Genomic DNA, 12,449 nt, shown 5'->3' with positions numbered 1-12,449 from the left:
TGCGTTCAAAAAAGAATGAAATCGCGTGAAGCTGCGCACCCACTTCCAACTTTGACAAGCTGTCATTTCTCTCTCGGTTGATATTTTTTCATAAAAATTTCATACAATCTAGATCAACTATTCAACTAACACTTCACAAAATTTGAAGTCTTTACAATGACGGAAAACAAAGATACAGCTATTCCCGAAAAAAGGGGAATTTGGAGTTGCTTCACTAAATTTGCTGTATCTTTGACAATTTTGATTGAAAAATCTTGAAATTTGGTCCAAAGATGTAAAAATGTTTGATCTAATACCAGGCCAAGTTTCATCAAAATCGATGAACGTGATCAAAAATCGTGCCGGGTTGAACCATTTTTGATAACGTTTATCAATTTTCATGAAACTTGGCCTGGTATTAGATCAAACATTTTTACATCTTTGAACCAAATTTCAAGATTTTTCAATCAAAATTGTCAAAGAAACAGCAAATTTAGTGAAGCAACTCCAAATTTCCCTTTTTTACGGGAATAGCTGTATCTTTGTTTTCCGTCATTGAAAAGACTTAAGATTTTGTAAAGTGTTTGTTGGATAGTGGAACTAGATTGTGTGAAATTTTCATGAAAAAATATCTGTTGAAGTACATAATTTTATGAAATGAACATTTGAGAATGTTTATAAACCAAAACGGAACCAACTGGTCCAAATCCTGTAGCGAAATTGGGTGGCTTTCGGAATTCCGTATTTTATAAGAGCTAACTTTACCGGAGATCTACTTTTAACAGTTTTAATAGCCTGTTTGAGATGCAGAGTGCTTTATGGCCGACAATTGCTCTTGCCAGGGTCTTGTGAAGGCATTTTGAGGATCAGACCGATGGAAAATTAGAAATACCTGGAGAAACCTACGTGTCCGTTTTACCCGACATTGAAGTGTCCGTGTTACCCGATCTAGCAACATTATTTTCAAAACGTTTGTTGCTTAAGCTCGTTGACCAAATTTCGCTGGGTTTACTCCAGGTGGTCAATGAGAAGCCTAATAAACATTCCACTGTTGAAAACCGATGAAATTTCCGATAATGTAGCGAGTTATGAACTATTTTCTTAGTAGAGTAAATTACATCAAATGGTGCATCCGCAAAGTTTTTGTTTATTTTGTTTTCTATTACAAGACCTTATTTGCTGTAAATCAACAATGGGTCTCGAAAGTTGATTCACTTAGGCGAACACATTCCCATGATTAGATTTGTGTTAAACATCGTAATTTTCGAAATATTGCATAGACTTCTGTTTGAAATACTGTAGGCCAATCTTCCATTAAATTTCCTGTAATTGAAATATCTTTGATTTAATTCCCTTTGTTGCCCTGTTGTTTCACATCCGCAACAAATTTATCTTTGAAACATTACAGATTGTCGAACTTCTTCCAAACCTTTAAAATTCGAATGTCAATTTTTTGTACCCTTAATGGAAAATCTTTAATGCAAGGTATAATTAACCGTTGTTAATTTTCTGGATCCGAAATAACTCACTCTTGTTCATTAACATCTTAAACTGCATCTCAAGTTGTTTCTTCATTTAAACATTCCTCAAAAATTCATCAACTAACGATGATTTGCATGTTTGCGTCTACTGAAGTCATATTTCAAATGAAACCTTTTGATACTCACCGTCGCACGCGCTCCACATCGGGATCGTCAAACTTCAGCTTCAACTTCGGCATCGTCGCAATATCTTCCGGGTTTACGAAGGCCTAAAATTGAGGGGAGAAAATTATATTAGAGTCTTGCATATTAAAGTAAATGGAGCTACAGAAATAATGAGAAAAACACACTCATTTTTTATCCTCTATCGCTATCCCTGTCGCACCCTTTGACTCATTCTGGTTGTTTTATATACGAGTCTAAATTCCTGCAAGTCATCGCGTGTGATCGTTTCTCGCGACGCGCGCGTCAGTAAACAAAACTCAAATAGAGTCGCTGGCTGCCGCCCTAACGACCGGCCTACTGCGAGAAATTTCGATTCCATGTTGTTGTTTTCTAACGGGTTTTCTGCTTCATTCTAGAAAGTATGCAGGGCTTATTTCGTTTGGTAGATCGATTTAAATAAAGCCGAGATAGTTTCCCGATTAAATTTTGTGCAGTTGAGAAATTGATCAAACTATACGGCTTTATCAGATATGGTGTCAGAGTACAGTTTTATTATTAATCTACGATAACAGCTAACGTAAATAATCATTCACGCATATTTGGAGAGCTGTTTAACGCTTCCAGGAGTAGGCACTGGTAGGAATGTAATTTGTTTCTTATCCCACTTATTACGCAACACTGCCTATTTTAATCTCTTCTATTAGATTATCAAAAACAAAAAGTCATTCCGCAAAGTTCGTTTGATAAGCTTCCATTGCCAAAGCCAAAGTTCAAGGTCAATTCAATTGACTGCAATCCTCCCTCCCAGAGACATACAAAGTGAAACATTTCGCTTACCTTCTTCCGGAACCGCTGCAATCCGGTCAGCACCGACATGACCAGCATCTTTACCACCAGAATCGTGGACCAGAATATGTAGGACCGGTACACCTCCTCGTTGATATTGTCGAACAGTTTGACCATTTTGGATGCACAAATTTACTTGTTCTTCCTACCCAAAAGGTTGTTGAAGTAGAAAATTTCGTTGAGGGGAATCGCGGGCTGAATGCTTCCTGTCCCAGAGAGTGACTGTCGAGTACTGAAATGGCTGGAATTGCTGGTTTCACAAGTCTCTCTTCCCTCTGATTTGCGGCACCGACTCCGGGTTAGTTGGTGTTGAGTGAGAGTGTTACCACGATTTTCTCAATGGGACATGAAAAAATTTTACTCAACGTGGTAATGCTTCATATTTTGGAAGTTATGAAAACAATTAAATAAAAAACTATTTACATTTGCTTCTTCTTCCACATTAAATGAATAAATTTTGAAATTTATCTGGTATTCTGATTGTTTAAGAAAACTGTTTAAAAATCATAACAAAATTAAATTCACTGTATTGCGGAAATTCTGTTCCATGAAACTTTGAGAGAACTAGCGACTGAGAGAGTACATATTCCGCCAGGGCTCTGTTTATACCGGTTTGTGGGACGGTGTTTTCCGCATTTATTGCCGGCTTTTATCTCTTCTGACTAAGTAAGTAGTTAGTTCAAGCCTCTGTGTTAACCAAAATATTATAAAAACAAAAGCGTCATCTGGAGAACCGCTCACAGCGATAGGCCAGTAGAATTTATACAAACAAACCGTCGAAATTTCATCGAATTGAAATGAAATTCTGAAATTTTGTCAAACTTCAAACAAATTTTTCGATGAATATTCTTAAATAATTTTGGAAAATTAAAAAATTCAACTCCCTCTATCGACTTCTAAAAAATCTTTTTGCAATTTATGTCATTTTTTGAAATTTTGTCATTTTTGTCAGTTTTGTCGTTTTTTCTTTCATTTTCGTCATGTTTGTCATGTATGTTATTTTGATTATTTTTCTCATTTTTTCTTTATTATTATTTTTGATACTTTTGTCATGACTATCAGTTTTGACATTTTTGTCAGTTTTGGCATTTTTGTCATTTTTGTTATTTTTGTCATTTTTATCATTTTCTGTCTTTTTTGTCATTTTTGTCTTTTTTTCATTTTTGTAATTTTTGTCATTCTTAAGTTTTGGTTTTTCACGTCATTTTTATTATTTTTTTTCAGTTTTGTCTTTTGTCATTTTTGTGATTCTTGTCATTTTTGTCATTTTTATCATTTTTGTCATTTTTGTCATTTTTGTCCTTTTTGTCATTTTTGTCATTTTTGACATTTTTGTCATTTTTGTCATTTTTTGTCATTTTTGTAATTTTTGTCATTTTTGTCATTTTTGTCATTTTTGTCATTTTTGTCATTTTTGTCATTTTTGTCATTTTTGTCATTTTTGTCATTTTTGTCATTGTTGCCATTTTTGTCATTTTTGTCATTTTTGTCATTTTTGTCATTTTTGTCATTTTTGTCATTTTTGTCATTTTTGTCATTTATGTCATTTTTGTCATTTTTTTCAATTTTTGTCATTTTTGTCAATTTTGTCATTTTTGTCATTTTTGTCATTTTTGTCATTTTTGTCATTTTTGTCATTTTTGTCATTTTTGTCATTTTTGTCATTTTTGTCATTTTTGTCATTTTTGTTATTTTTGTCATTTTTGTCATTTTTGTCATTTTTGTCATTTTTGTCATTTTTGTCATTTTTGTCATTTTTGTCATTTTTGTCATTTTTGTCATTTTTGTCATTTCTGTCATTTTTGTCATTTTTGTCATTTTTGTCATTTTTGTCATTTTTGTCATTTTTGTCATTTTTGTCATTTTTGTCATTTTTGTCATTTTTGTCATTTTTGTCATTTTTGTCATTTTTGTCATTTTTGTCATTTTTGTCATTTTTGTCATTTTTGTCATTTTTGTCATTTTTGTCATTTTTGTCATTTTTGTCATTTTTGTCATTTTTGTCATTTTTGTCATTTTTGTCATTTTTGTCATTTTTGTCAATTTTGTCATTTTTGTCATGTTTGTCATTTTTATTATTTTTCTCATTTTTATTATTTTTGTCATTTTTTTCATTTTTATTATATTTGATATTTTTGCCAATTTTGTCATGATTCTCAGTTTTGCAATTTTTGTCATGATTCTCAGTTTTGACATTTTTGTCATTTTTGTTGTTTTTGTTTGTTGTTTGGACAGTTTTGTCATTTTTGTCATTGTTAACATGTTTGCCATTTTTGTCATTTATGCCATTTTTGTCATTTTTGTCATTTTTGAATTTTTTCAGTTTTGTCGTTTTTTTGTCGATTTTGTCATTTTTGTCAAAGTTGTAATTTTTGTCGTTTTTAACATTTTTGTCGATATTGATTTTTTTTCAGTTTTGTCGTTTTTCTGTCGAATTTGTCATTTTTGAAATTGTTGCCATTTTTGTAATTTTTTTCTTTTTTGTCATTTTTGTCATTTTTGTCATTTTTGTCATTTTTTGTCATTTTTGTCATTTTTGTCATTTTTGTCATTTTTGTCATTTTTGTCATTTTTGTCATTTTTGTCATTTTTGTCATTTTTGTCATTTTTGTCATTTTTGTCATTTTTGTCATTTTTGTCATTTTTGTCATATTTGTCATTTTTGTCATATTTGTCATTTTTGTCATATTTGTCATTTTTGTCATTTTTGTCATTTTTGTCATTTTTGCCATTTTTGTCATTTTTGTCATTTTTGTCATTTTTGTCATTTTTGTCATTTTTGTAATTTTTGTCATTTTTGTCATTTTTGTCATTTTTGTCATTTTTGTCATTTTTGTCATTTTTGTCATTTTTGTCATTTTTGTCGTTTTTGTCATTTTTGTCATTTTTGTCATTTTTGTCATTTTTGTCATTTTTGTCATTTTTGTCATTTTTGTCATTTTTGTCATTTTTGTCATTTTTGTCATTTTTGTCATTTTTGTCATTTTTGTCATTTTTGTCATTTTTGTCATTTTTGTCATTTTTGTCATTTTTGTCATTTTTGTCATTTTTGTCATTTTTGTCATTTTTGTCATTTTTGTCATTTTTGTCATTTTTGTCATTTTTGTCATTTTTGTCATTTTTGTCATTTTTGTCATTTTTGTCATTTTTGTCATTTTTGTCATTTTTGTCATTTTTTGTCATTTTTGTCATTTTTGTTATTTTTGTTATTTTTTGCTTTTTTTCATTGTTTTGTCATTTTTGTGTTCTTTGTCAGATTCTCATTTTTGTCATGTTTTTAGTGTTTTTTATTTCTGTCATTTTTGTCATTTTGTTAACTTTGTCATTTGCGACATTTTTGTCATTTTAATTTTTTTTTATGTTTGTTCATTTTTGTAATTTTTTCGTTTTGGTCATTTTTGTCATTTTTGTCATTTTTGTCATTTTTGCCATTTTTGTCATTTTTGTCATTTTTGTCATTTTTGTCATTTTTGTCATTTTTGTCATTTTTGTCATTTTTGTCAATTTTGTCATTTTTGTCATTTTTGTCATTTTTGTCATTTTTGTCATTTTTGTCATTTTTGTCATTTTTGTCATTTTTGTCATTTTTGTCATTTTTGTCATTTTTGTCATTTTTGTCATTTTTGTCATTTTTGTCATTTTTGTCATTTTTGTCATTTTTGTCATTTTTGTCATTTTTGTCATTTTTGTCATTTTTGTCATTTTTGTCATTTTTGTCATTTTTGTCATTTTTGTCATTTTTGTCATTTTTGTCATTTTTGTCATTTTTGTCATTTTTGTCATTTTTGTCATTTTTGTCATTTTTGTCATTTTTGTCATTTTGTAATTTTTGTCATTTTTGTCATTTTTGTCATTTTTGTCATTTTTGTCATTTTTGTCATTTTTGTCATTTTTGTCATTTTTGTCATTTTTGTCATTTTTGTCATTTTTGTCATTTTTGTCATTTTTGTCATTTTTGTCATTTTTGTCATTTTTGTCATTTTTGTCATTTTTGTTATTTTTGTCATTTTTGTCATTTTTGTCATTTTTGTCATTTTTTGTCATTTTTGTCATTTTTGTCATTTTTGTCATTTTTGTCATTTTTGTCATTTTTGTCATTTTTGTCATTTTTGTCATTTTTATCATTTTTATCATTTTTGTCATTTTTGTCATTTTTGTCATTTTTGTCATTTTTGTCATTTTTGTCATTTTTGTCATTTTTGTCATTTTTGTCATTTTTGTCATTTTTGTCATTTTTGTCATTTTTGTCATTTTTGTCATTTTTGTCATTTTTGTCATTTTTGTCATTTTTGTCATTTTTGTCATTTTTGTCATTTTTGTCATTTTTGTCATTTTTGTCATTTTTGTCATTTTTGTCATTTTTGTCATTTTTGTCATTTTTGTCATTTTTGTCATTTTTGTCATTTTTGTCATTTTTGTGTTATTTGTCAGGTTTTCATTTTTGTCATGTTTTTAGTGTTTTTTTTATTTCTGTCATTTTTTTATCTTCGTCATTTGCGACATTTTTGTCATTTTGATTTTTTTTTATGTTTGTTCATTTTTGTCATTTATTTCGTTTTGGTCATTTTTGTCATTTTTGTCATTTTTGTCATTTTTGTCATTTTTGTCATTTTTGTCATTTTTGTCATTTTTGTCATTTTTGTCATTTTTGTCATTTTTGTCATTTTTGTCATTTTTTGTCATTTTTTGTCATTTTTGTCATTTTTGTCATTTTTGTCATTTTTATCATTTTTGTCATTTTTGTCATTTTTGTCATTTTTGTCATTTTTGTCATTTTGGTCATTTTGGTCATTTTTGTCATTTTTGTCATTTTTGTCATTTTGTCTTTTGTCATTTTTGTCATTTTTGTCATTTTTGTCATTTTTGTCATTTTGTCATTTTTGTCATTTTTGTCATTTTTGTCATTTTTGTCATTTTTGTCATTTTTGTCATTTTTGTCATTTTGGTCATTTTGGTCATTTTGGTCATTTTGGTCATTTTGGTCATTTTGGTCATTTTGGTCATTTGGTCATTTTGGTCATTTTGGTCATTTTGGTCATTTTGGTCATTTTGGTCATTTTGGTCATTTTGGTCATTTTGGTCATTTTGGTCATTTTGGTCATTTTGGTCATTTTGGTCATTTTGGTCATTTTGGTCATTTTGGTCATTTTGGTCATTTGGTCATTTTGGTCATTTTGGTCATTTTGGTCATTTGGTTTTGGTCATTTGGTCATTTTTGGTCATTTTTGTCATTTTGGTCATTTTGGTCATTTTTGGTCATTTTGGTCATTTTGGTCATTTTTGTCATTTGGTCATTTTGGTCATTTTGGTCATTTGGTCATTTTGGTCATTTTGGTCATTTTGGTCATTTTGGTCATTTTGGTCATTTGGTCATTTTGGTCATTTTGGTCATTTTGGTCATTTTGGTCATTTTGGTCATTTTGGTCATTTTGGTCATTTTGTCATTTTTGTCATTTTTGTCATTTTTGTCATTTTTGTCATTTTTGTCATTTTTGTCATTTTTGTCATTTTTGTCATTTTTGTCATTTTTGTCATTTTTGTCATTTTTGTCATTTTTGTCATTTTTGTCATTTTTGTCATTTTTGTCATTTTTGTCATTTTTGTCATTTTTGTCATTTTTGTCATTTTTGTCATTTTTGTCATTTTTGTCATTTTTGTCATTTTTGTCATTTTTGTCATTTTTGTCATTTTTGTCATTTTGTCATTTTTGTCATTTTTGTCATTTTTGTCATTTTTGTCATTTTTGTCATTTTGTCATTTTTGTCATTTTTGTCATTTTTGTCATTTTTGTCATTTTTGTCATTTTTGTCATTTTTGTCATTTTTGTCATTTTGTCATTTTTGTCATTTTTGTCATTTTTGTCATTTTTGTCATTTTTGTCATTTTTGTCATTTTTGTCATTTTTGTCATTTTTGTCATTTTTGTCATTTTTGTCATTGTCTTTTGTCATTTTTGTCATTTTTGTCATTTTGTCATTTTTGTCATTTTTGTCATTTTTGTCATTTTTGTCATTTTTGTCATTTTTGTCATTTTTGTCATTTTTGTCATTTTTGTCATTTTTGTCATTTTTGTCATTTTTGTCATTTTTGTCATTTTTGTCATTTTTGTCATTTTTGTCATTTTTGTCATTTTTGTCATTTTGTCATTTTTGTCATTTTTATCATTTTTGTTAACTTTGTCGTTTCTGCACTTTTGTCTTTTTTGTCATTCTTATCATATTTGTCATTTTTGTCATTTTTATGATATAAATAATATAAATTCTGTCAATTCATTTTAATTTATTTGTTATTTTCGTCAATATAGTCCATTTTTAATTTTTATATTTTTTGTCATATTTATCATTTCTGTCATAAATGTCTTTTTCGTCATATTTTTGTCATTTTATAATTTTTTTTTACAATATTTAGGCAATTTTGTGTGATTTTGTCTGTCGGATTTGTCAATTTTGTGGCTTATGTTATTTTTTTTTATTATTGTCAATTTTTGTATATATTTTTTTGTGGTTTGGTGTGGTGTGATTTTTATATCTTTGGAAATTTATTTCTGTCATTTTTGTCATTTTTGTCATTTTTGTCAGTTTTGTCATTTTTGTCATTTTTGTCATTTTTGTCATTTTTGTCATTTTTGTCATTTTTGTCATTTTTGTCATTTTTGTCATTTTTGTCATTTTTGTCATTTTTATTATTTTTGTCATTTTTGTCATTTTTACCATTTTTGTCATTTTTGTCATTTTTGTCATTTTTGTCATTTTTGTCATTTTTGTCATTTTTGTCATTTTTGTCATTTTTGCCATTTTTGCCATTTTTGTCATTTTTGTCATTTTTGTCATTTTTGTCATTTTTGTCATTTTTGTCATTTTTGTCATTTTTGGTCATTTTTGTCATTTTTGTCATTTTTGTCATTTTTGTCATTTTTGTCATTTTTGTCATTTTTGTCATTTTTGTCATTTTTGTCATTTTTGTCATTTTTGTCATTTTTGTCATTTTTGTCATTTTTGTCATTTTTGTCATTTTTGTCATTTTTGTTATTTTTGTCATTTTTTGTCATTTTTGTCATTTTTGTCATTTTTGTCATTTTTATCATTTTTATCATTTTTGTCATTTTTGTCATTTTTGTCATTTTTGTCATTTTTGTCATTTTTGTCATTTTTGTCATTTTTGTCATTTTTGTCATTTTTGTCATTTTTGTCATTTTTGTCATTTTTGTCATTTTTGTCATTTTTGTCATTTTTGTCATTTTTGTCATTTTTGTCATTTTTGTCATTTTTGTCATTTTTGTCATTTTTGTCATTTTTGTCATTTTTGTCATTTTTGTCATTTTTGTCATTTTTGTCATTTTTGTCATTTTTGTCATTTTTGTCATTTTTGTCATTTTTGTCATTTTTGTCATTTTTGTCATTTTGGTCATTTTTGTCATTTTTTGTCATTTTTGTCATTTTTGTCATTTTTGTCATTTTTATCATTTTTGTCATTTTTGTCATTTTTGTCATTTTTGTCATTTTTGTCATTTTTGTCATTTTTGTCATTTTTGTCATTTTTGTCATTTTTGTCATTTTTGTCATTTTTGTCATTTTTGTCATTTTTGTCATTTTTGTCATTTTTGTCATTTTTGTCATTTTTGTCATTTTTGTCATTTTGGTCATTTTGGTCATTTTGGTCATTTTGGTCATTTTGGTCATTTTGGTCATTTTGGTCATTTTGGTCATTTTGGTCATTTTGGTCATTTTGGTCATTTTTGTCATTTTGGTCATTTTGGTCATTTTGGTCATTTTGGTCATTTTGGTCATTTTGGTCATTTTGGTCATTTTGGTCATTTTGGTCATTTTGGTCATTTTGGTCATTTTTGTCATTTTGGTCATTTTGGTCATTTTGGTCATTTTGGTCATTTTGGTCATTTTGGTCATTTTGGTCATTTTGGTCATTTTGGTCATTTTGGTCATTTTGGTCATTTTGGTCATTTTGGTCATTTTGGTCATTTTGGTCATTTTGGTCATTTTGGTCATTTTGGTCATTTTGGTCATTTTTGTCATTTTTGTCATTTTTGTCATTTTTGTCATTTTTGTCATTTTTGTCATTTTTGTCATTTTTGTCATTTTTGTCATTTTTGTCATTTTTGTCATTTTTGTCATTTTTGTCATTTTTGTCATTTTTGTCATTTTTGTCATTTTTGTCATTTTTGTCATTTTTGTCATTTTTGTCATTTTTGTCATTTTTGTCATTTTTGTCATTTTTGTCATTTTGTCATTTTTGTCATTTTTGTCATTTTGTCATTTTTGTCATTCTTGTCATTCTTGTCATTTTTGTCATTTTGTCATTTTTGTCATTTTTGTCATTTTTGTCATTTTTGTCATTTTTGTCATTTTTGTCATTTTTGTCATTTTTGTCATTTTGTTATTTTTGTCATTTTTGTCATTTTTTGTCATTTTTGTCATTTTTGTCATTTTGTCATTTTGGTCATTTTGGTCATTTTGTCATTTTGGTCATTTTGGTCATTTTGGTCATTTTGGTCATTTTGGTCATTTTGGTCATTTTGTCATTTTTGTCATTTTTGTCATTTTTGTCATTTTTGTCATTTTTGTCATTTTTGTCATTTTTGTCATTTTTGTCATTTTTGTCATTTTTGTCATTTTTTGTCATTTTTGTCATTTTGTCATTTTTGTCATTTTTGTCATTTTTGTCATTTTTGTCATTTTTGTCATTTTTGTCATTTTTGTCATTTTTGTCATTTTTGTCATTTTTGTCATTTTGTCATTTTTGTCATTTTTGTCATTTTTGTCATTTTTGTCATTTTTGTCATTTTTGTCATTTTTGTCATTTTTTGTCATTTTTGTCATTTTTGTCATTTTTGTCATTTTTGTCATTTTTGTCATTTTTGTCATTTTTGTCATTTTTGTCATTTTTTGTCATTTTTGTCATTTTTGTCATTTTTGTCATTTTTGTCATTTTTGTCATTTTTGTCATTTTTGTCATTTTTGTCATTTTTGTCATTTTTGTCATTTTTGTCATTTTTGTCATTTTTGTCATTTTGGTCATTTTGGTCATTTTGGTCATTTTGGTCATTTTTGTCATTTTTGTCATTTTTGTCATTTTTGTCATTTTTGTCATTTTTGTCATTTTTGTCATTTTTTTGTCATTTTTGTCATTTTTGTCATTTTTGTCATTTTTGTCATTTTTGTCATTTTTGTCATTTTTGTCATTTTTGTCATTTTTGTCATTTTTGTCATTTTTGTCATTTTTGTCATTTTGTCATTTTTGTCATTTTTGTCATTTTTGTCATTTTGTCATTTTTGTCATTTTTGTCATTTTTGTCATTTTTGTCATTTTGTCATTTTGTCATTTTTGTCATTTTTGTCATTTTTGTCATTTTTGTCATTTTTGTCATTTTTGTCATTTTTGTCATTTTTTGTCATTTTTGTCATTTTTGTCATTTTTGTCATTTTTGTCATTTTTGTCATTTTTGTCATTTTTGTCATTTTTGTCATTTTTGTCATTTTTGTCATTTTTGTCATTTTTGTCATTTTGTCATTTTGTCATTTTTGTCATTTTTGTCATTTTTGTCATTTTTGTCATTTTTGTCATTTTTGTCATTTTTGTCATTTTTGTCATTTTTGTCATTTTTGTCATTTTTGTCATTTTTGTCATTTTGTCATTTTTGTCATTTTTGTCATTTTTGTCATTTTTGTCATTTTTGTCATTTTTGTCATTTTTGTCATTTTTGTCATTTTTGTCATTTTTGTCATTTTTGTCATTTTTGTCATTTTTGTCATTTTTGTCATTTTTGTCATTTTTGTCATTTTTGTCATTTTTGTCATTTTGTCATTTTTGTCATTTTTGTCATTTTTGTCATTTTTGTCATTTTTGTCATTTTTGTCATTTTTGTCATTTTTGTCATTTTGTCATTTTTGTCATTTTTGTCATTTTTGTCATTTTTGTCATTTTTGTCATTTTTGTCATTTTTGTCATTTTTGTCATTTTTGTC

General features: G+C 27.0%; 1 protein-coding gene across 1 annotated transcript in view; it reads right to left on the bottom strand.

Annotated features, from left to right (window-relative positions):
• LOC129760212 (microsomal glutathione S-transferase 1-like) overlaps positions 1-2,908 on the bottom strand; it is a 6,595-nt gene extending 3,687 nt beyond the window's left edge. The window contains exons 1-2 of the mRNA XM_055757814.1: positions 2,463-2,908; positions 1,647-1,729 (exon numbers count right to left, since the gene is read on the bottom strand). Of these exons, the coding sequence (XP_055613789.1) occupies positions 1,647-1,729; positions 2,463-2,588 (209 nt within the window). The 5' untranslated portion in view covers positions 2,589-2,908. The remainder of the gene's footprint in view (positions 1-1,646; positions 1,730-2,462) is intronic.
• Between the last annotated feature and the right edge of the window lie 9,541 nt (positions 2,909-12,449).

This window comes from Uranotaenia lowii, unplaced genomic scaffold, assembly GCF_029784155.1.
Source record: "Uranotaenia lowii strain MFRU-FL unplaced genomic scaffold, ASM2978415v1 HiC_scaffold_51, whole genome shotgun sequence".
Taxonomy (NCBI): Eukaryota; Metazoa; Arthropoda; class Insecta; order Diptera; family Culicidae; genus Uranotaenia; species Uranotaenia lowii.
Note: the sequence above shows the minus strand (reverse complement) of the source record. Positions and strands in the feature narration are given on the sequence as shown.